The sequence below is a fragment of the Pleurodeles waltl genome, chromosome 9 (genome assembly GCF_031143425.1).
Source record: "Pleurodeles waltl isolate 20211129_DDA chromosome 9, aPleWal1.hap1.20221129, whole genome shotgun sequence".
Taxonomy (NCBI): Eukaryota; Metazoa; Chordata; class Amphibia; order Caudata; family Salamandridae; genus Pleurodeles; species Pleurodeles waltl.
Window position 1 is genome coordinate 1,175,897,030 of NC_090448.1, and position 24,604 is coordinate 1,175,921,633.

Below are 24,604 nucleotides of genomic sequence, written 5' to 3' on the forward strand. Positions count from 1 at the left end.
CCCAGCAGATCCCTGCCTTTCTCAGTCCCTGCCTGCTGCATGTTTCCCAGCAGACCCCTGCCTGTCTCCGTCCCTGCTTGCTGCATGTTTCCCAGCAGATCCCTGCTTGTTGCATGTTTCCCAGCAGATCCCTACTTGCTGCATGTTTCCCAGCAGAGCCCTGCCTTTCTCAGTCCCTGTCTGCTGCATGTTTCCCAGCAGACCCCTGCCTGTCTCCGTCCCTGCCTGCTGCATGTTTCCTAGCAGACCCTGCTTGCTGCATGTTTCCCAGCAGAGCCCTGCCTGCTGCGCGTCCGCTGCAGTACATTTCCGTCTCCCCGTGCCCAGAAGCAGCCGCGTGGAGTGGAGTTAAGCCCTACTGAGAGAGGGACTCGCCCGACCGTGCACACCAGGCGCGCCACCTTCTGGGGCAGCTGCAGGGAAGCGCCAGGGCCGCTTGTCCTGGTCCCTGAAAGGCTTCACTCTCGTCAGCGGCAGGAGTCTATTTTAGGCCCGGAGCTGGCGAAGGCCCTTGTCGTGCTGGATTCAGGGCAGTGTGCACGGTTCACTGGGAGGCTGAGCCGAGATGGCAGCATCTCTCTGCCCCAGAGGGACATCCTCAGCCTTAAATCCCTCAGCTGGCCTCGGGTGAGGCACCTCTTGAGGGGTGACCACAGTGAGAAGGACTGTTGCTTTTAGTAGCCAACCTTGTGTTATAAAAAATGTTATAGAAATGCATTTAGAAATATCTAAAAAGAGGGGTTTTCAGGCACCTTCTTCATCTATTGGTCTGTTCAAGTGTCATTCACATTTTGCTTCTGCCCCCCACACAGACTAACATGGGGCATGGGCGCGCGCACCTCAGCCATTGTCACTCGTCACTGTCAGTGATGCCATTGTGGCTCTTGCAGAAAGCCACATCTCCATAGAAAGTGGTTCACTTCAGTGCTAGGCCAATGGCTGGTTTCAGTTCATTTGTTGAAATTTACTTTCGGGATTGTTATGGGTCATTTTTATTGTCTTTCTGCTTTTACACTTTTCATGTCTGTCATATGTTTGCAAAAATATTGCACCTTTACCGAGGCAAGAGCTGTTGGCTTTGCCAGTGCTTGTTATTTTTCCTTGTGTGTTGCTTTTGCTCATTACTTTCCCACCAGCTGAATTAAAGCTCTTCTATTTAAAAATTGCTTGTAACTTCCTTCCCTGTTGGCACCAACAGGCTGCTACTGTGCGAGGGATGCATTTCTCATTTCACATGGCATGTGACCGCAGAACCAATCACGAGAATTCATAGCAAAGCATCCTGAATCTCACCAAGGCACCGGATCAAAGGATGCCACCAGGATTCCCATCCTGAGTGAGGCCAGTGACCCTGAAGGCTGAAACAAGCCCTTGCCTGATACCTGGGCCATCTCAGTCTGGGGCAGGGTTAGTGTGGGTTGTTAATGTTGGTTGTTAAGCTGCCAGGAAGGCACAGATCTAAGATTCTGCATCCTGAGTAAGTTAAGCTAGCCCACAGACCGCTCACTTGCTTGAACACATGATTTGTACCTTTATTAACAAGGGAACAAGTGAATTACTTCAATCTAGGTTCCTTAAAGAATGCCTGGTATTCCATCATTTTTCAGCTCGACTGTGCCAGCAGGGCTGAGGCAGTATTGGTCCATCTTGTCTAAGGGGATCTTATTATTGCGAAGAGGTCTAGGCCTCCCACAGAAGGAGCCGCTCAGCAAACTCTTCTGTCCCTTTCCCTCTGCACAGCACAAGCGACCCCATAGATGTTTCGGCCTCGTCGACCTAATGGTGAGATGCTGCTTCAGGCACTGTGGCCTAGCAGACTGTCAGCCCTCATCTAGGCTCACCCTCCCTGTAAAGCAGAGTCACTGAGGCGACACTAGTCGGTGACACCGCCTGAACACTGGGAACCTGTCTCAGTCACACAGTCTGATTGTTTTAGCTAGGCCTCACTCACATACACACACTGCAAGCATAGCACAAGAAGCGTGGAGTGTCATCAGTGATGTCATCAGTAATGACGTCATTTGAGTTATGTCATAGAACATGCCATGAGTGATGTATTATGTGAGCTCATAAGCAGTGCATGGCAGGGGGCACAAGTTATAGTTAGCTTTGCTAACTGTACCTGGTGACTTTCTGTTTTTTTTGTTCAGTATGTTAATCTTGTCACTGATAAATTAACTTAACTATAACGTTTCTTTCAGTGAATTTCTATGTTTTTTTTTTATTTTTTTTTTAAGCAAAGCAAATCTTTCTCTCATATCCACTATGTTACTTTAAACATTGTTTTTTTTTTCAGTGACCATACATAGTCAATTCCCACTATGTACGGCCTTTAGCCGTGCACAGTGGAGGGGGGGTGGGGTAGGGCACAGCGCCTTATGTGTTTTAAAGAGGAGGGGGCCAAGAACCCCTTCCCTGAGCCTAATTAAGCCCATTAGCCCCTGGGAACCCCAGGACCTAATGTTTATTAAAGGGAGGGGGTGAGGGACGGGGGGGCAAGTAGCTCTGCTCCCCCAAGCCTTACAAGGCCGTCAGGACCCCATTCCCCCATGGCTTTTTATATGACTGAGGACTGTGTTGGCTACCCTCCCCAAGCCTTATTAGGCCTGGGGACCCCATCTGAGGGCCATTTATTTTCCTATAAATTAAGGGGGGTGGGGGGGAGACACGCGGCACCCTCTCCCAAGCTTCGTTTTAGGTCCTGGGGGATCCCATCCTCCAGGGGGCATTACTAAACTTAAAGGGGAGGGAGCCATACAGCTCCCCTACCTGTGCCTTGTTAAACCCTGGGGACCCCATCCACCAGGGCTGTGTTTTTTTATGAATTTAAGGAGAGTAGGGCCACGCTGCCCCGTCCCCAAGCTTTATTAGGCCCTGGGGACCCCATCCACCAGGGCTGTGTTTTTTTTATGAATTTAAGGAGAGTAGGGCCACGCTGCCCCGTCCCCAAGCTTTATTAGGCCCTGGGGACCCCATCCACCAGGGCTGTGTTTTTTTAATGAATTTAAGGAGAGTAGGGCCACGCTGCCCCGTCCCCAAGCTTTATTAGGCCCTGGGGACCCCAGCCACCAGGGCCACTACTAAAATTAAAGGGGAGGACAGCCAGGCAAGCATTCTCTGTGACATTACAGTGTCAGATCTTGCTTGAAAGGTCTGCTGCTTTTACACATAGCACTGTGGAGCACTCTTGGAAGACAGAGAATAAGATTCAAACACAATTATTGTGAATCACTGTTTAGTTGATAAAGGACCTATATTATCTCACGAGACCTCCCTCTCTGGTTTTTACATATAGTACTGGGGGTGTACTTGTGGTGAAGAGAAACAGGATGCCATAACAATTCTTGTGTATCCATTGCTGGGTTGACAGAAACTCTGCTTTGTTCTACCAGACTTCTGTCTGTGGGTTTATTGGGGGTACAGTAGGTGCCTCAAACTGGATTTTGGTGTTAGATGTGAGAGGACACTAGCATTCGCATAGTGCACTCCGCACATAACCCCAGCCCTCACAGTTCAGTTTAGTGTACCGAAGACTTTTGCCATCATGAAAATGCTACAAGTGTGTAGGGTTCTGCTTAGGAAGCTTTACCCCAGTGGTAAGGGCGTGCCCAGCAGTCATTCCTGAGTACTAGCTTGTGTCGGGCATAAATGTGACATCTCCAGGAACCCACTGAAGAATGCTTTGCATACCTGAGTAAAAACAGAAGAGGACAGAACCTGCTGTTTGTGATCAGAGTAGAGCCCCGATGGACTGGATCCGAGTCTTCCTATACCCAGGGCATAAGTGGACATGAAGGGCCAGTTGGCTGACCTGTGAGTCTACAGGGAAGACAGCAAGCTACGAGACAACATCTTGTACACTCTCATCTGGGCAGCCTCACACTTTGGAGTAGACTCGCTCAGTGTGGATTTACTTTCTGGAGCACCATCTCACCATGTGTAATTCATTCTTACATCCTGGAGCATAGCCTCTCTAGGTGATGTACGTCCCACATCTTGTACACTCTCTCTCATCTGGGCAGCCTCACTCTTTGGAGTAGACTCTCTCAGTGTGGATTTACTTCCTGGAGCACCATCTCACCATGTGTAAATAATTATTACATCCTGGAGCATAGTCTCTCTAGGTGATGTACGTCCCACATCTTGTACACTCTCTCACATCTGGGCAGCCTCACTCTTTGGAGTAGACTCTCTCAGTGTAAATTTACTTCCTGGAGCACCATCTCACCTGTTCTTACATCCTGGAGCGTAGCCCCCCTAGGCGTTGCAAGTCCCACAGAACTAAATACAGAAATAACTCAAACCTGAAATCAGCAAAGCCATTCACCCCATCACTGGAGAAGCCCAGGGCCTCGATGCCTCCCTGCCAGGCATGCTTATAATCTCAGGCACAGTCCAGGGGTCGGCGTCTACTGCCATCGTTACTAAGTAAATTAGAATTTCCCCCCATCTCCTTAGTAAATACTGACTGCAGGGTTTATGTGCAAGTCTTTGTCGCTGAGCTATGAAGGGCGCTCAGCCGGATCATACATCCTCAGTCTGGCATCCTTCAAGGCAGACTGGTGAGCGACAGGGTTAAACGTTTTTGTCACATTTTTTTTCTTTTTTGAGGGCATCTGCACAGCCTTTTCCACATCCCCTTTTGACTCACGGACCTTGCTTTGTAGACAAGCCCTCTTCAGGAAATGGCTGAAACGGTTTTGAAAGCAATTGACTTGACGAACATGAAAACTGCCTCTTACACTTGGAAAGAGTCCCAGTTTGCAAGGAGGTTGGGGTGCATGAAGATTGAATCTGAATCTGTGCCCGGTTGGACGTCCTTCCATGCCCGAGTGCAGCCATCGTAGCCAGTGCTTCAGATGGAATATAGAAGTGCTGGCACTCACTCTTAAGAGTACCTGCTTGTACCTGAAAAGTGCCAGTTCACTCCATTAAACGTATTGCACCAATGTTGAGAAGTGCTGGTACTCACATTAAATGTATTGCAGCAGTGCTGAGAAGTGCAGGTACTTTCCCATTATATGTACTGCAGGAGTGCTGAGAAGTGCAGGTACTCTCCCATTATATGTACTGCAGGAGTGCTGAGAAGTGCCTGTACCCTTCCATTAAATGTATTGCAGGAGTGCTGAGAGGTCCAGGTACTCCCCCATTAAATGTATGGCAGCAGTGCTGAGAAGGGCAAGTTCTCTCCCATTACATGTATTGCATCAGTGCTGAGAAGTGCAGGTCCTCTCACATTTAATGTATTGCTACAGGGCTGAGATGTTGCCAGCACTCCCATTAAATGTATTGCAGCACAGGTCAGAAGTGCAAGTTGTCTCCCATTAAATGTATTGCTGTAGTGCAAGTTCTCTCCCATTAAATGTATTGCTGCAGGGCTGAGAAGTGCCGGTACTCTCCCATCAAATGTATTGCACCAGTGCTGGGAAGTGCAGGTACTCACATTAAATGTATTGCTGTAGTGCAGAGAAGTGCAGGTTCTCTCCCAATAAATGTATTGCAGCAGTGCTAAGTTCAAGTTCTCTCCCATTAAATATACTGCATCAGTGCTGAGAAGTGCTGGTACTCTCACATTAAATGAATTGCATCAGTAATGAGAAGGGCCGCTACTCTCCCATTGAATGTACCGCTTCAGTGCTGAGAAATGCCAGTACGCTCCTCTTAAATGTATTGCTGCAGTGCGGAGAAGTACAGGTACTCTCCCATTAAATGTATTGCTGCAGTGCGGAGAAGTACAGGTATTCTCCCATTAAATGTATTGCAGCAGTTATGAAAAGTGAATGTACTCTCCGATTAAATGTATTGCATCAGTGCTGAGGAGTGCAGGTACTCTCACAATAAATGTACTGCAGGACTGCTGAGAAATGCCAGTATGCTCCCGTTTAATGTATTGCTGCAGTGCTGAGAAATTCCTTTACTCTCCCATTAAATGTATATCAGTAGTGCTGAGAAGTTGTACTCTCCCATTAAATGTATTGTAGCAGTGCTAAGAAGTGCTGGTACTCTAGCAGCAGTGCTCAGAAATGCCAGTACGCTCCCATTAAGTATATTGCACCAGTGCTGAGAAGTGTAGGTACTCTCCCATTTAATGTATTGCAGCAGTGCTGAGAAGTGCTGGCACTCTCACAATAAATGCACTGTAGCAGTGCTAGTGCTCTCCCATGAAATGTACTGCAGCAGTGCTGAGAGGTGCTGGCACTCTCCCATTAAATGTATTTTACCCCCGCTGAGATGTGCTGGTACTCTCCCATTAAAGGTATTGCAGCAGTACTGAGGAGGGCAGGTATTCTCCCATTGAATGTATTGCAGCAGTGCTGAGAAATGCAGCTACTCTCCCATTGAATGTATTGCAGCAGTGCTGAGAAATGCAGCTACTCTCCCATTGAATGTATTCCAGCAGTGCTGAGAAATACCCGCACTCTCCCATTAAATGAATTGCAGCAGTGCTGAGAAGTGTCAGTACTCTCCCATTAAATGTATTGCAGCAGTGCAGAGGAGTGTCAGTACTCTCCCATCAAATGCATTGCAGCAGTGCTGAGAAATACCAGTACTCAAATGTGCATGTACTTTCCCATTAAATGTATGGCTGTAGTACTGAGAAGTGCAAGTTCTCTCCATTTAAGTGTACTGCTTTAGTACTGAGAACTGTCGGTACTCTCCAATTAAATGTATTGTAGCAGTCCTGAGAAGTGCAGGTACTCCCCAATTAAATGTATAGCAGCAGCGCTGAGACGTGCTGGTACTCTCCCATTAAATGTATTGGTATTGTAGTGCTGAGACGTGCAGGTACTCTCCCATTAAATGTATTGGTATTTTAGTGCTGAGACGTGCAGGTACTCTCTCATTAAATGTATTGATATTGTAGTGCTGAGATGTGCTGGTACTCTCCCATTAAATATATTGCTGCGGTGCTGAGAAGTGCAGATACTCTCCCAATAAATGTATTGTTATTGTAGGGCTGAGAAGCGCCGGTACTCTCCCATTAAATGTATTGAAGCAGTGCTGAGAGGTGCAATGTATTGGTATTGTAGTAGTGCTGAGAAGTGCCGGTACTCTCCCATTAAATGTAATGGTATTGTAGTGCTGAGAAGTGCAGGTACTCTTCCATCAAATGTATTGGTATTGTAGTGCTGAGACGTGCAGGTACTCTCCCATTAAATGTGTTGGTATTGTAGTGCTGAGAAGTGCTGGTACTCTCCCATTCAATGTATTGAAGCAGTGCTGAGACGTGCAGGTACTCTCTCATTAAATGTATTGATATTGTAGTGCTGAGATGTGCTGGTACTCTCCCATTAAATGTATTGAAGCAGTGCTGAGCGGTGCAGGTACTCTCCCATTAAATGTATTGGTATTGTAGTGCTGAGAAGTGCAGGTACTCTTCCATCAAATGTATTGGTATTGTAGTGCTGAGAAGTGCAGGTACTCTCCCATTGAATGTATTGCAGCAGTGCTGAGAAATACCAGTACTCTCCCATTAAATGTATTGCAGCAGTGCTGAGAAGTGCCGGTACTCTCCCATTAAAGGTATTGCAGCAGTGCTGAGAAGTGCAGGAACACTCCCATCAAATGTATTGCAGCAGTGCTGAGAAGTGCAGGTACACTCCCATCAAATGTATTGCAGCAGTGTTGAGAAGTGCAGGTACACTCCCATCAAATGTATTGCAGCAGTGTTGAGAAATACCAGTACTCAAATGTATTACAGCATTGCTTATAAGTGCCGTACATCCTGCATTAAATGTATTGCAGCAGTGCTGAGATGTGCATGTACTCTCCAATTAAATGTATTGCAGTAGTGCTGAGAAGTGCAGGTACTCTCCCATTAAATGTATTGCAGCAGTGCTGAGAAGTGCAGGTACTCTCCCATTAAATGTATTGCAGCAGTGCTGAGAAGTGCAGGTACTCTCCCATTAAATGTATTGCTGCAGAGCTGAGAGGTGAAGGTACTCTCCCATTAAATATATTGCTGCAGTGCTGAGATGTGCAGGCACTCTCCCATTAAATGCATTGCTGCAGTGCTGAGAAGTGCTGGTACTCTCCCATTAAATGTATTGCACCAGTGCTGAGATGTGCAGGTACTCTCCCATTAAGTGTATTGGTATTGTAGTGCTGAGATGTGCAGGTACTCTCCCATTATATGTATTGCTGCAGTGCTGAGAAGTGCAGGTACTCTCCCATTAAATGTACTGCAGCAGTGCTGAGAAGTGCAGGTACTCTCCCATTAAATGTATTGCTGCAGTGCAGAGATGTGCAGGTACTCTCCCATTAAATGTATTGCTGCAGTGCGGAGATGTGCCAGTACTCTCCCATTAAATGTATAGGTATTCTAGTAGTCCTGAGAAGTGTCGGTATACTCTCCCATTAAATGTATTGGTATTGTAGTGCTGAGAAGTGCTGGTACTCTCCCATTAAATGTATTGGTATTGTAGTGCTGAGATGTGCAGGTACTCTCCTATTAAATGTATTGCTGCAGTGCTGAGATGTGCAGGTACTCTCCCATTAAATGTATTAGTATTGTAGTGCTAAGAAGTGCTGGTACTCTCCCATTAAATGTATTGGTATTGTAGTGCTGAGAAGTGCCAGTACTCTCCCATTAAATGTATTGGTATTGTAGTAGTGCTGAGAAGTGTCGGTATACTCTCCCATTAAATATATTGGTATTGTAGTGCTGAGAAGTGCTGGTACCCTCCCATTAAATGTATTAGTAAATGTATTGGTATTGTAGTGCTGAGAAGTGCCGGTACTCTCCCATTAAATGTATTGGTATTGTAGTGCTGAGAAGTGCAGGTACTCTCCCATTAAATGTATTGATGCAGTGCTGAGACGCGCACTCTCCCATTAAACGTATTGCTGCAGTGCTGAGAAGTGCCGGTACTCTCCCATTAAATGTATTGGTATTGTAGTGCTGAGAAGTGCTGGTACTCACATTAAATGTATTGCTGCAGTGCTGAGAAGTGCAGGTACTCTCTAGTAGTGCAGGCACTCCGTACCGGACAGCACCTGCCCACTTAAAGCCCCGCTCGTAGCCTATGTTGGCATAGGCTTCCAGTATTAAGGAAACCACATCGTAGTCGGGGAGGGCGGGCCTGCGACCCCAGGACAGTGTCCGCTCTGCGGGTGAAGCATTGGACAGTATCACCGGCCTCGACCAGGGAGTGGAGATCCAACAGGTGTTCATCATGTAATCGGTGCGGTGAAAAGCCACATGGATGCGGCCCCATGGATCAGGCATGGGGTGGGGGGGGTCTAACTCCATCACACTCTTATGGGGAGGGGAGATCTGCGCTCATGGCCCCCTCTGCACTTGGTGGTCATGGCACGGAACGGGGGTAGGGGGGTCACCCACTCATCACTGTGGGTAGCCTTAAATGTGTGTCTCAGCTTCAGTCTTGGTTGCCGTGGTAACAGCGACCAGGATGCCTTTGAAATGCCGCCCGTCTTTCAACGGGGGCAGTGATGGGGGGAGCGAGAAGCGCACAAGAGCCGGGGCCTGACCCTGGAGGGGGCGCCCGGAGGCCCCAGGGGTACAGGCCAAAGGAGAAGAAATGCAATAGAGGCCCGGGCAGCGGCCGTGGCACAAGGAGCCCAAAGTGAAGAAACTGCACAGAGGCAGCGAATGGCACTGGAAGGATATGGCGACAAGGAAGGGGCGAGGTCTGGAGCTGCCCCAGGTAAGCACAAGGATCTTCCCGACCTCTCGGGAGCTGTTCGGCCAGATGCCTCCCCCACTCAGGCCGTGCTGGGGGTTGCACAGATCCGCCGCCCCCCTATACTGCTCTCGCGCACTCTGCGCATGTGCAGGGTACAAGATGGATGCAGCCCTCCACAGCCGCTTCCCAAACTTTTTACAACTGCAACCCAGTATTTACAACAACAAACTTTCTCGACCCTCCGAACTTTAATGGACATGAAGGGACCATTTTGTTTTAATGTAACTAAAGCAACGTGTGGTAGCTCACTCATTGAGATACCACATTTTCATTGAAATAGCCACTACCTTTGAACAGACATATGATTTAATTGAAAAAAAATAGATTTCACACGAAAGATAATGTGTGAAAAATCAGGTGTCGGTCAACATTCATCATTTGTGAATCACCAAGTAAGTTGCCTTGATTTGCTTTGAGCCGATGACATGTTTTGTTTCCAGCACACTTCACAATTACTAAACAAATGTGCTTCATTTTTGCTTTTCTAACTGCTGAATGAGTAGAATTAATTTACGTGCTTACATTTTGTTGTATTACAGTAAAAGTCACCCTACAGCCTTTCCTTTCACTCACCCTGTAGCCCAGCAAAACTGTCACACAATGGACTGTACTTCCTCTTACTGCAAAGTGAGAAGAGATTGTAAACACCAATCCCGAGTTAAAAATAAATAAAATAAGCAGCAGTTTGTCAGAAGACATGGTTGTCTTTGAAGAACACCATTGTAACAAGATAAATACAGAATTTAAAGGGATCTCCGTTTATTGCTTGGACTTCCCTGACCCACCAAAAATCACCTGGGGACCCACCAACCTCTGGTCTATCTTACACTCTGAATAAGCAAGTTATAAGACAACTGCAGCCCTCTAGACATGCCCCTGTAATCTCCAGCCTCTCTCACGCTGCATACGCTAGTTATGCCACGACTGCAACTCTCTGGACAATCACATGTGAAACTGCAGCTCATCTCACATTGCATAAGCCAGTTATGAGATGCCATCAACCCCCTTGGAACACACTTCTGAACCTCCAGCCTCTCGCACATACTGTGCATAAGCACATAATGCAACGACTGCCACCCTCTGGAAAAACACACTTCTGAACCTCCAGCCTCTCACACATACTGTGCATAAGCACATAATGCAACGACTGCAACCCTCTGGAAAAAAACACTTCTGAACCTCCAGCCTCTCACACCTCATGCATTAGCAAGTTAAAGGATGGCTGCAACCCTCTTGAAACAGACGTCTGAACCTCCGGCCTCTCTCGCACGCCGTGCACGAACCAGTTATGCGACCACTGCAACCCTCCTGAAACACACGTCTGAACCTCCAACCTCTTTCACACGCCATGGATAGCAAGTTATAAGATGGCTAGAACCCTCTCGAAACACACTTCTGAACCTCCAGCCTCTTTCACACTCCATGGATAAGCAAGTTATAAGATGGCTAGAACCCTCTCGAAACACACTTCTGAACCTCCGGCCTCTTTCACACGCCATGGATAGCAAGTTATAAGATGGCTAGAACCCTCTCGAAACACACTTCTGAACCTCCAGCCTCTTTCACACGCCATGGATAGCAAGTTATAAGATGGCTAGAACCCTCTCGAAACACACTTCTGAACCTCCAGCCTCTTTCACACGCCATGGATAGCAAGTTATAAGATGGCTAGAACCCTCTCGAAACACACTTCTGAACCTCCAGCCTCTCCTACACTCCATGAATAGCAAGTTATAAGATGGCTAGAACCCTCCTGAAGCACACTTCTGAACCTCCGGCCTCTTTCACACTCCATGGATAAGCAAGTTATAAGATGGCTAGAACCCTCCTGAAGCACACTTCTGAACCTCCGGCCTCTTTCACACTCCATGGATAGCAAGTTATAAGATGGAACCCTCTTGAAAAACACTTCTGAACCTCCAGCCTCTTTCACACTCCATGGATAGCAAGTTATAAGATGGCTAGAACCCTCTTGAAACACACTTCTGAACCTCCGGCCTCTTTCACACTCCATGGATAAGCAAGTTATAAGATGGCTAGAACCCCCCCGAAACACACTTCTGAACCTCCAGCCTCTTTCACACTCCATGGATAGCAAGTTATAAGATGGCTAGAACCCTCTTGAAACACACTTCTGAACCTCCGGCCTCTTTCACACTCCATGGATAAGCAAGTTATAAGATGACTAGAACCCTCTCGAAACACACTTCTGAACCTCCGGCCTCTTTCACACTCCATGGATAGCAAGTTATAAGATGGCTAGAACCCTCTTGAAACACACTTCTGAACCTCCGGCCTCTTTCACACTCCATGGATAGCAAGTTATAAGATGGCTAGAACCCTCTTGAAACACACTTCTGAACCTCCGGCCTCTTTCACACTCCATGGATAGCAAGTTATAAGATGGCTAGAACCCTCTTGAAACACTCGTCTGAACCTCCAGCCTCTCACACCTCATGCATTGGCAAGTTATAGGATGGCTGCAACCCTCTTGAAACAGACGTCTGAACCTCCGGCCTCTCTCGCACGCCGTGCACGAACCAGTTATGCGTCAACTGCAACCCTCCTGAAACACACTTCTGAACCTCCAGCCTCTTTCACACTCCATGATAGCAAGTTATAAGATGGCTAGAACCCTCTTGAAACACACTTTTGAACCTCCGGCCCCTTTCACACTCCATGGATAGCAAGTTATAAGATGGCTAGAACCCTCTTGAAACACACTTCTGAATTAGCCTCTTTCACACTCCATGGATAGCAAGTTATAAGATGGCTAGAACCCTCCTGAAGCACACTTCTGAACCTACGGCCTCTTTCACACTCCATGGATAGCAAGTTATAAGATGGCTAGAACCCTCTTGAAATACACTTCTGAACCTCCGGCCTCTTTCACACTCCATGGATAAGCCAGCAATAAGATGGCTAGAACCCTCCTGAAGCACACTTCTGAACCTCCAGCCTCTTTCACACTCCATGGATAGCAAGTTAAAAGATGGCTAGAACCCTCTTGAAACACACTTCTGAATTAGCCTCTTTCACACTCCATGGATAGCAAGTTAAAAGATGGCTAGAACCCTATTGAAACACACTTATGAGTTTCCAGCCTCCCTTACACTCCATGCATAAGCAAGCGTCGCACTACCTAACCACCCGTAGGAGGCAGGTGTGTCTACTGCATATGAAAGTTGAGCCGGAAGTTTGCCACAACATAATAGTTGCATCTCTCCAAAAATCTCTGATGCCCTGCCACAGGGTCGTTATAGTTAGGACCATGTTTCCATAGGAAGAATTTTTTGGTTTGCTAATAACTTGGCGCCATTTGACTAATCTTCACAAAACTTCCCAAAAACAGTCTTGTCCACCTCGGATTCTTCCTAGAAAGTTTTGCGGTGATCTGTCAAGCGGGGCCCATAAAAAGGAGGAGATTCAAAAACACATTTTTCTCATGCAGTTTCCCATAGGAGAATTGAGCAGAGGTACTGCAAAACGCCTGAACTGAATTAAACCACATTTTTGCAGAAGGCTGTGTCTTGATCTGGAAAGAGTGCTTTTGGGGATTTTGTGTAAATCAGTTTAGTAGCTTTTAAGAAATGAAGTCTCACAATTTATGTATATTTCACACACATTCACAAGTTCTCCTGTGCATGCACTGTGGTGGATGGAACCGCAAGCTCAAGCATGCGTTGTGATTGGCTGGCCTCGTCTTGAAGGAAAAATGGTGCCCACCATTTTAGGGCTCGGGGACTCAGTCCCTAAGCCCATTGAAATGAAAACAAAAAAGAAGGGAGCACAGTAGGAGTAGCATGACTCCCTGAGCCGTGTTTGTGTTGGGGGAGGAGGAGTACGACTTGTATTTACTTTAGGGCACGGGTTATAGTTACTTGAGATAGCTATAACTTGTGAAGCTCAGTGGTTTTGTGAGTTTAAACGTTATTTTTTTACAGATATTTTCATTTGTTGGTTGCAGTGTCCTTTAAACATTCTTGATTGCTAGTGGTCAGGTCTGCCTTTTTCTCCCTCCTTTTTCTGTTTCAGAACAGTGTCCAACTACTGTATCGTTCCACTTTGGTTTCTTTATCTGTTGCTGTGACGGACTACTTTGTAATTTTCTTGGTGATCCCTTTTCACTGTTGGTATTTTAGGCTGGTAGCTGCCAGCATTTTATTGCAGCATTCCGTTCCTCCCACCCCCTCTCATGTAGTTGACATTTGTTTTGTCTTTATTCCAGTGCTGTCCTTACCAACGGCTCCTAAAATAAGCTTATTTTACAAAAGAAACACCTGGTCATTTAGCTCACTGCATAGGAATGCCACAATATACCCATTCTGATATAATTTAGCTAAACTTAGAAGCAATGATGTGAAACTTGCTTAGCCTTGCATCTGGAGTTTGTCCTCTAGGGACCCTCCCTACCAGCACACAGCATTGCTTATCTCCTTTATTGGGGCCATAAATCTTCTCAGTCTGTTCTGTTATTGTTAACTTCATTAGAGCTTTGTTGAAATGCGAGGCAAGAATGTTTGCAAAACTTCACTCTGTTAAAATAAAGATAAAATACTTTACCAGCCTTATTTTCCATCCTCTCTCCTCAAGGATTTTTGTGTTTTCTGATGTCAATAGCCGCAATTGACCAGCAAAACATGGCAGGAAAAGATGAAAGGAGAAGGGTTGACCAATTTATGTGTCAAGAAAAGTCCAGTTATTAATCTACAGTGGCTATAGCTCTAACTCAAGAAAATGTGAAACCTATTACATTGCAAATTCTTGTTTTTAAATGTGAATTAAGGAGTTGACTCTCAGGGCATGTTATGCTTTTAGTCCATCAAACCCCGAATGCCTATATTCGTCCTAGTGGTTGTTTCTGTTATGGTTTTGCGATAATTTTATTGCTTTAAGATGTTTGTATTTTATGTTAATCAAACATAGAGCTACCATGTTGCCTCATGCAAACGGTCCCTGTGCATGACATTGGTTACTGTGTTGCCAGTGCATTTCACGAGTGGGGAGGGCAGTGGTTTTGATGTTAGCCCGTGCCTGCATGGATAAGTCCTGTACACACACACTTGTACCTTTTAGTGTGCTCAAACTGCCAGATCTCCTCTCAAGCTGTGACTGAACAGGTGTGGGTGGACAGTGCATCTGGGACACCATCACCAACCTCGTACCCGACATAATTATCATCACTGAAACTTGGGTCACCTCCCCCCCCACCACATATACACCAGACATCACCACAACTACACCCCTCGGATATAAGATGTTTCACTGCGAACACCCTAACAGACACAGCGGAGGCATCACCATCATCCACAAGGACTCCCTCTACTGCACCACCTTAGACAACAGCACCACCACCAATCATGGAGCACCTCAACCTCCAGATCAAACCAGATGCCAAAACCACCATCGGGGGAACCCTCGCCTACAGACCCCACCCAGCTTCTGCAACTCCATCCTGGGCTTCATTGCCACCCTGGCAATCGACTCCAACCATTGCATCTTCCTGGGGGACCTGAACTTCCGACTAGAAGACCCGGACGACGCCAACTCCGCCTCACTCCTCAAAACCACGAGTATCATCGGCCTTGCTCAGCTGGTCACCGCCCCCCACGCACAGTGCAGGACACACACTGGACCCCATTTTCTCCGCCAGCGACAGAGCCAAGTTCTCCCACACCACTGAGGTAGCCTGGACCGACCACAACATTGTTCACTTCACCATCGAGGGACTGCCTGAAGCCCCGATGAGACCTTCCCCTGCCGCAACTGGAGCAAAGTCACTGAAACGCCCTGGAGCACCACCATCAGAGAGGCTTGACCCATCCCCCCGGACTCCCTCGAACATTGTGTGCAAAACTTCAACTGAATCGTCTCAGCTGCCGACACCATCGCCCCCCCCCCCCGAAGAACACCACCAGCAGCAAGCCCACCAAGCAATCCAAATGGTTCACCCCATAATTTCTGACCCTCAAATGTCACTGTAGGAAACTAGAGAGACATTGGTGCTCCAACAAGACCCTGGCAACCTCAACTCCTCCAGGTCCGCCCCCAACAGATACCACCACCGACCCCAGAGACCAAGAAAGAAGCACTCACCACCTGCTTCGATGCAAGCATCAACCATGCCAGAGAACTCTTTAGCATCGCCAGAGAATTCTCCTGTCCCTCTGCCACAGAGAACATGATCCACCCCTCTCGATCCCTCTGCGACACGCTATCGGACTACTTTTACCACAATATTGACGACATCTACAACAATTTCAACCCAAGCCCACCGACCTCAATTGTACCCCAACCTGCCCCTCCCCTCCCTCAACAGATCACCGAAGGGAAGCAGCTATCTACCGAAGACATAATCTCCATCATGACCGCCATCCACTCCAGATACCCACGGACCTCTGCCTGCACCGCTTCTACAACCTAAGAAGAGAAGTAATCTGAGCCTTCCTCACAGAACTCCTCAACACCTCAATCTCCACAGCCACTCTCCCTGGTACCTGGAAGGGCGAGGTCAAGCCCCTTTTGACTCCCAGCTGACTCCAACAAGGTCACAAACTACCGCCCGCGTCTCACTCCTCCCATTCCCTGCCAAAGTCTTGGAAAAGGCCATCAACTGCTAGCTCACAGACTAACTCGAAGACAACAGCATGTTCGACCCATCCCAATCCGGCTTCCGGCCAAATCACAGCACTGAGACTGCCTTGATTGCAGCAAGCGACAACATCAGATGCCTCCTTGACCTAGGGGCCCTCATCCTCCTCGACTTAACAGCAGCCTTTGACACTCAACTGGATCACCTCCTTCCTCTCCGGCCGAACACAGAATCCTCCTTCCTCCCTTCATCTCTGCACCTGAAAGACTTCATCTGTGGCATCCCCCATGGCTCTTTCCTCAGCCCCACCCTCTTCAACACCTACATGACTCCATTGGCAGATATTGCACCACCAACTGACTCAACATTGTCTCTTATGCCGACGACACCCAACTCATCGTATTCCTCAGACAACACCGCCACCACACGAACCAACTTCCAAAACCCCATGACCGACATCACCACCTAGATGAGGACCATTCGCCTCATGGTAAACTCAGACAAGACCGAGATCCTCATCTTTGGGAACAAGCCCTCCACCTGGGACAACACGTGGTGGCCCGCCACCCTCAGTTCCCCACCCACTCCCACCGACCATTTGTGCAACCTCAGGATTATCCTGGATACCCAACTGACCATGAAGCAACTGATCAACGCTGTCTCATCTGCCTGCTTCCACATCTTTCGCATGCTCCTCCTCCCCTGAAGAACCAGTGTCACCCCCACCTCTGGACCCTCCACTGGCTTCCTGTCCAGCAAAGATGCCTCTTCAAGCTCCTCACGCATGCATACAAGGCCCTCCACAGTGCTGAACATGCCTACATCAACAACCTCCTCACATTACACCAATCGACTAGAGAACTCCCCTGAGCCTCCCTCGCCCAGGCCCACGTGCCCAGGATCCACTGTGAATGCTTAAGAGGTCACTCCTTCTCCCACCTCACCACCAGGTCCTGGAACGACTTCCTCCTCCACCTGTGCACCTCCCCTTCTCTGAAAGACTTCAAAAGCAGCCCAGTACTTGGCTGTTCGACCGCCATCGCCAGCTGGACAAGGTCCCCAGCATCCCTCTAGTGCCTGGAGACACTCCGGGGTGACAACCTTGCGCTCTACAAGACCCTTGATTGATTGATGGAGGTCTGTGGTACCTGTGCCATTGGTGGTGTCCTGATGCATATAGCTTACACACAAAATGGCTGCCACTTATCAGGCACTGTGGGCTTGTAGTTGATATCCCAATGAGCCCTGATTCCACTTGTAGTCGATGTTGAAGGTAAAAACTTTCAAAAACAAGCTATTATTCCACACCCAACCACTAGATTTCTGAATATTCCACAGCATGTGAATCTAGAAGAGAGTTGAGCTGCAAAGCTCTATTTTTACTGGTAAGTGACCCCACTTGAGAATGGATGTGAACACCTGCAGTGAAGCCGTCGAAGCCTTGCATACCCCCTGACCCACTGGGGAGTCGCATGATTAAGTCAATGGTCAATCTGTCCCTGGTAATTCTCATTCTGGGGGGGGGCGTGCACTCCCTTCTGTGTTGCGCTTTCTGCCTGTCCGTTCAGAGCCCCATTCATCACTCCGCAGGGTCTGAGAAACCTGTCACACTTTTCACCTCATCTGCAGATGGTCTGGGTGTATTTCTGGTCTGGCCTTGGTGTGGCTCGTGCTTGTTGGGCGGACGTGCCCCAGGTGCGGTGGTCATTGTGCTCCTTTCTTCTTGAGTAGTTCTGGACTGTCACGCTTCCCGCTGGGCTCTCACTCTTCTCTCACGCGTTGAAGACCATGTCTACAACTTGATCGGAGTCTTCTTCTCAGGGGTCACATTAAGGCAGGGTCCTGGTTCTAGACGGGCAGCTGCCTCCTCGGCTCCCGTCACCGTAAGCATGATCACCTCCGGGACCAGGAGGCGCCTTAGAGTGACTTTTTTTCTGATTTCTTTGCTGGAGACAAGTTATTGAAAGTTCCTGCCGCGCGTGCTTTCCCAGGTGATCAAATAACAGAATCTTATAAACGCGAGTCTGGAAGGGAAGCGAAAGTCTGATTGTAAACTTCATCCCTCCTCCGCTAGCGGAAGCATGTAACCCTGATGTGGGTTTGAGAAACACCGGTTTGCACATATATTGTGCGTTTGTGAGGTCTGGCTAGGCAGCATATTTGTCTGCAGTACCTCTTGTTACCAAGTATTGTAAATATTCAGTGTGCTTTGCCTGCGCCTAGAGGAGTATTTCCCTCTCGCTTGATGCTATTAGCTGTCTCGCCTATTGTTCGGCCTTCTCTGGAGTGCTTGCATTGCGGTGCATCAGGGATGTTTTTCAATCTCCCAGTTAAATTGATCACAGAAAGCAACTGTTTATTTTCGCTGCTGCAGGTTTTTGGTTAATGCTTTAGTCCAGATCTCTTGGCTTTGCCAATGCTTGTCGTGTAGCTGCATGGAGAGATCCCAGGTAGCGCAGCTGCGGTAAGGCATCATTTCTTCTCTTGCTACCGTGCAGCCCCCCCTTCAGTGCTGCTGCAGCAGTGAGGCCTGCTGCCTCCTCGGTTCTCAGCTGTCAGGACACCTCTGCTGCTCTCAGACACCCTGGAGGTGGGAGGGAGCGTCCCTAGGGTCCCCGCCTGCTCAGTTACAGTCATTAGCACGCCCCAGACGTGCACACGCTGCAGGGCTCCGCAGTCTTCTGTGCACCGTGGAAAAGTGGATTGGATCTGTTCATCGCGGGTGATGGCGAGAAACAGCCCTTTCACCTACGCGGAGCCTAGAGGAATGGAGGCCCAGGGCCCCAGATCTGTCTGAGCTTTCAAAAAGGAAATGTGTATTATTCTGAAATGTTCATTAAAATTTAAAAAGAAAGAATAGGCAAACCATTGAGAAAATTGAACATGCATTCATTCTAACCTAATATTTAGCCAGGGTCTGTTTAGCATTCGGTGCTTAAGGCTGCTGGTCGGAGCGCTCTTTAAATATGGAACTAAAGTTTATTTGTTGAAACTGTTGTTCAGTAATATGAGAAAGTGGTTGTGCTTCCCAGCAAATCTCTCACTTTTTTTTATGTTAATGTCTACGTAGACGCCTCTGGGTCCCATGCGAAGGTGGGAAACATACGTGATGTACAGGAGAAGCCAAACTGGGATCAACATTTTAGGGATTGACTTATGTAAAATCACCATGGCGTGGTGGTGTTCTGTACCAAAGTATGAGGCAGTCTGGACTTCATCTAAAGTATTGACTTATGTAAAACCGCCATGTCGTGGTGGTTTGTTGTCTATGGCAGAAGGGTGTACCAGCTTGTTGCTGTAGGCTTTACTGTGGACCCGTCATCTCGTGCTCTTTTTGGTGTCTGTCAGAAGGATGTACCAGCTGTTTTCCATAAGCTGTAGTGTGGCCGCCATGTCATGGTGGTTTGGTGTCTGTGTCAGAAGGATGTTCCAGCTGTTTGCCATAAGCTGCTGTGTGGCCGCCATGTCATGGTGGTTTGGTGTCTGTGTCAGAAGGATGTTCCAGCTGTTTGCCATAAGCTGCTGTGGGGCTGCCATGTCGTGGTGGTTTGGTGTCTGTCAGAAGGATGTTCCAGCTGTTTTCCATAAGCTGTTGTGTGGCCTGCTATGTTGTGGCGGTTTGGTGTCTGTGGCAGAAGGATGTTCCAGCTGTTTTCCATAAGCTGCTGTGGGGCCGCCATGTCATGGTGGTTTGGTGTCTGTGGCAGAAGGATGTTCCAGCTGTTTGCCATAAGCTGCTGTGGGGCTGCCATGTCGTGGTGGTTTGGTGTCTGTGGCAGAAGGATGTACCACAGTTTTCCATTATCCGTTGTGTGGACCTCCTCCCAGTCCAAGGACTGCACCACTTGCACACCTGTGAGTTGCATGCTCGGGTCCCGGCACACAGGCAATCAGTGAGTTTGAGAAACCTTGTTCATTTGGTGTTTTTATCTCGGGAGGGGGCAGTTCCGTTTTGTTACCCCTTCAGTTACTGTCTCGTTTCTTGCAAAAAAAAAAGTTGTACGCACTTGGCAACTTTGTGAAGTTGAAAATCTCTGAACTTCAATTGTGGAATAGTAAAGTTTGTAAACTTCCAGCTGTTGACTAGATTTCAGGAGATGGTTAGAAGTTTAGCACTTTGTCTGTTAGTGTCAGAGGGCCTGTCTTTTAACATTTAGCTGAGTCCTGGCAAGAGTTATTGTACAAATCCTGATTGATTGATCTAACCCACATATTCTGGTCCCCCCTGTGGCACTCGCGCGTTTGCCCTGACTCACGACAGGGCACGTCTGGCACTAGTGTCGAAGAGCAGAGTCCATCTCTGTGGCACGAGTGGGAGCTGCAGCAACCGAGAATCAAAGGGCATTGGAGCCGCTCTTCTCTTTGTCTGCTTGGAACCTCTCCAAGTGATTCATCCTTAGCCTAGATTGCCCAATGTGTTTTTTTGTCTAGACACTTTTTATCAGCACTTGCTTGGTTCCGCTTGGTGTATGTGCTGTGCTCCAGCACTCCTGCTTTTGTGCATGCCCGCTGCTCGATGGTGGCTCTTTGGTGCGATTAGATGGTGATTCCCTTAGTTTTGCTTCTGGTTTATGTCTCCAGAGTGAGGTCTTCGGGTTGGTGGCATTGTAAGCAAAGATCTCTGTGCCCCATGCCAGGCCACCGCTTGGTGCCCCCAAACTGCACACAGTATTATGAGTTATCATTACGTAGCGAGGTGGTGCACGCAAGCTTCCTGCAAACCCAGACTCCAAGCTCCAACCGTGTAATCTGATGTGGCTTCTCAAGCAGCTGGAGCACTGTGAACTGCAACCATTAATATGCCACATTTGAAGGGCGTTAGAACGCATTTATAAATCCCTTAGTACTCTTCATCCCTCCTCCTCTTCTAATTAAAAAAGTGTTAATTAAAAGCAAAGCATTTAGGGTTGGGTGAAGATAGCTTGAAGGTAATCCCAAATCCGCATCTTTTGAAATCGAATTGTTTTTCCCCAGCTGATCACTTCGTTTCCAGTAGTGATGGATCATTTTGCGTAAGAGACCTTTAGATGAGTGTGTAATTAGTTCTGAATATATGATGGTGAAAAAGTGAATTTTGGTATTTTGTTTAGAAAATTGATGATTATTCTTCGAAATTATAAAGTGATGTTTCCAGCACCCTCAGATAATCCTGAATTGCAGGTCTAGACGAATGTCCCTCGCCATGCTCTCTGTTGTTCTCTGGGTAGGTTTGTGCTACACAAATAGCATTCGATACTTGCATACACACTAGAAGTGAACTCTCTCCTTCTCTTAATGCAGTGGTTCCTCTGACGTGTGCGGACACCATCACTGGTTAGTAGTTGGTACAATACCTGATCACCCAATATTAACTCTGTTGTTCAGCCTTATATTGAGCCAGGAATCTTAGGCTATAGGATCACTCTGGCCATCTGGTTTACCCATTTGTTTGTTCTGCCTTAGTACCGGTCCTCCTGCACCCCCACCTTCCAGGTTTGGAGTTTAAAGTGCGAAGGAAGGAGCCAGTGAAGCCCCCGACCTGGAGGGCCTTGCCTCTTGGAAGCAAGCGGTTTCATGGAGATTCTATTTCCTGGGTTGTTTTCACAGTTTGATTTCTTTACATCCAGTATAACCTTGGTGGTCTTTGGTAGAGGAAGCATGCTGTGTTTTTGATAGATTTAGAATTTATTAATCAGAGTCATAGAAGACCAGTTGACTGAGTTACTTTAAACCTGCCAGTGACTCTTCATACTGCCCAGAACTTTAAATATTGGTCCCTAAAGCAGTATTCGTTTGTTGGTAATCACTTGTTCATAAAAATACACATATTTGTAGTTTGGGAAATCGTACAGCCCTAACTTGTTGGCTCTGCCCCACCTCTTTTCTAAGGTGTTACGTTGGTAATTACACCTGCCCAGAGATAGTGACTTTTTCACCAAGGCCAGTGACACTCTTTGTCAGAATGAGCTTCTTTCAGAATGTAATTACCGATTTGTACCCAGTCATACTTGCCTTTACCCTCGCCACATTCTTGTCAGAACTGACGGAAGCCACAGAGCTGTACCAAAAGCTGGTCACCATCAAGTGACAAGGGGTTAAATCTGAAATATAAATACGTGCCAAGTTTTGAAAGAATTTGTATTAGTTGTTCTTCAGTCAGACATGAATGTGCTCTCCAGGTGCACTCCCTCTGCTATGAGACTGCTGAGCAAGCACTTCCATGTGGTTGGGAGGGAGGTTAGTTATTCCATTGATACTGTAGTCCAAGCATCCCCAGGATCTTCGTGTGTGGGTCCTCTTTGGAAACACCGTTTCCGCTCACCAGCCTAGCGGGAATCAGGGCTTAACATTGATGCCCGCTCGTAATCGAGCTGGCGGCAAAATGGCGGTGCAGCGGGTGCAGCAGCACCCGTCTCGCTTTCCACTTCCTGTAATTCAGGCAGTGGAAAGTGCGACAGGGCTCTCCATGGGGGGGCCCTTCACTACCCATGCCAGGTGCATGGGCAGTGCAGGGCCCCCAAAACCCCCATTCCGCCACCCTTTCCATTGTGGTGGTCCACCCGCCATGAAAAGGCTGGCAGGTTGGGGAGTAGTAATTTTCAGGGTGGCGCTGCATGCAACGCCACCCTGGCGGATTACAAACCGCCAAGACCGCCAGGCTGTCGGCAACCTAGCGGTGTCGGCGGTCCTACCGTGGCGGCTCTGCCACGGACGTAATGTGGAGGCTGGACCACTGCCTTGGCGGCGGTCTGACCTCCACCGCGTCCCTTGCGGTCTCATGACCGCCAGGGCCGTAATGAGGCCCCATGTGTGCCTTCTGATATCTGTTTGTAAAGAGGGGGCAAGTGCGGGTGTGCAGGCAAAAAACACACAAGTGTAAAGGCATGCTTAGGGACATAAGCAAGAAATATAGTGAATTATTTGGCCTGTTTATTCATTACTTTTGCTTATTTTGTCTAGGTTTGTGTACCGAAGGACTTTATCGAGTGAGTGGGAATAAAACAGACCAAGACAACATTCAGAGGCAGTTTGATCAAGGTAATAAAAGACTTATTTAAAAAGTTTTTCAGAAAAATGATTTTTTAATTCTGCTTTCTGCAAACTGATTTCCTTCCAACAGTCTCACTGCATCCTGAGCTGAAAAGGATGTATGCCTGTTTCACTAAAGCGATGATGTGGCATTTCTGCTTCGGGCTCAACACTCAGTGGAATGCCTCTTCTGCTCTCTACCCGACCATGTTACTGGAAAACTCGACTGCTTCTAGTCCTCAGTCTGTAGCCACCTGCCACTCTACTTCTACAATTGGGATTTCCATTTAATCTTTGACATATATACATTATTCTCAAATATAGGGAATCCCCAGACATTCTCAACAGTGTGTGTATTTTTCTTCCCCAGATTGATCACCAGCAATCATACACTTTCTGGAGGATACTCCTAACCCCACATTCCTCACCTTGTGAATATTCCGAAGCCAGACTAGATATAGAAACTCAAAAAAAACAAAAAACCCGCACACTGATTGGTGGTGTCATGCGGCTGTGCACCAACACTGTTCCACTCCATGAGTGATGGACAGAGTCGCACAGAGGCGTTTTGTCTTTCTGCGTCTTCAGGCTCGAATCTGAAGCTGCGCTCCTGTTCTCATCTCTGAGGAAAATTTCTCTCAACAGTTTTTTCTTAACAAACCTACCAATATGAAAGGAACATGCCACCTCCTAAGACTGTTGGAATTTAACCTTGTAGGAGCTGTGAGTGACAACTGCCCACAAGGTGTACCTCTGGTACTTTGGTTCGACACGTGTCTCCAAGGACTACGATGTCTGCACCCAAATCGCCCCAGAAGCAATCCAAAACCAAAGAGCATTGCAAAACACAGCAAGACTCAGTACAGCTCCTGCTTGAAGTTGCGAGTACTGGCCCACTCGAGAAGTCATTTCCACTACAGATGTTTTTTGTGGTCAAAGTCCTCGGGTAAGTCAAAGAAAAAACACAAGGTGTCCAAGCTGAACTCAACCACTTTTGATGGCCAGAAAACGAAAACGCATGAGGGGTTAACCATGCCTTACAGTCGCCAACCTGCTCCACCAAGGAGCAGATTTCAACCATGGTGCCGATGCACCCTGAATTTCTGGGTCAAAACTTGATGTTGCCGCAGATCGAGTCCTTTAGGAAGGGCATGCTGCCAATCTTCGGCATGTTTCTGGTGCTAAGGATTCTCGGGGGCCTCCAGTCCCATTCCCCCTGGTGGATCCATCCGTGGTGACTTCTGTTCCCCTTGAACCTGTTTTGTGTCCTGCGTCAGCGCCGACTTTGGTTGCAGCA

General features: G+C 47.7%; 1 protein-coding gene across 2 annotated transcripts in view; it reads left to right on the forward strand.

Annotated features, from left to right (window-relative positions):
- Positions 1–24,604, forward strand: part of ARHGAP5 (Rho GTPase activating protein 5) — a 259,051-nt gene that overhangs the window by 201,867 nt on the left and 32,580 nt on the right. For both annotated transcript variants that reach the window (XM_069209095.1, XM_069209096.1), the window contains one exon: positions 23,239–23,316. In XM_069209095.1, coding sequence (XP_069065196.1) covers positions 23,239–23,316 — 78 coding nt within the window. The remainder of the gene's footprint in view (positions 1–23,238; positions 23,317–24,604) is intronic.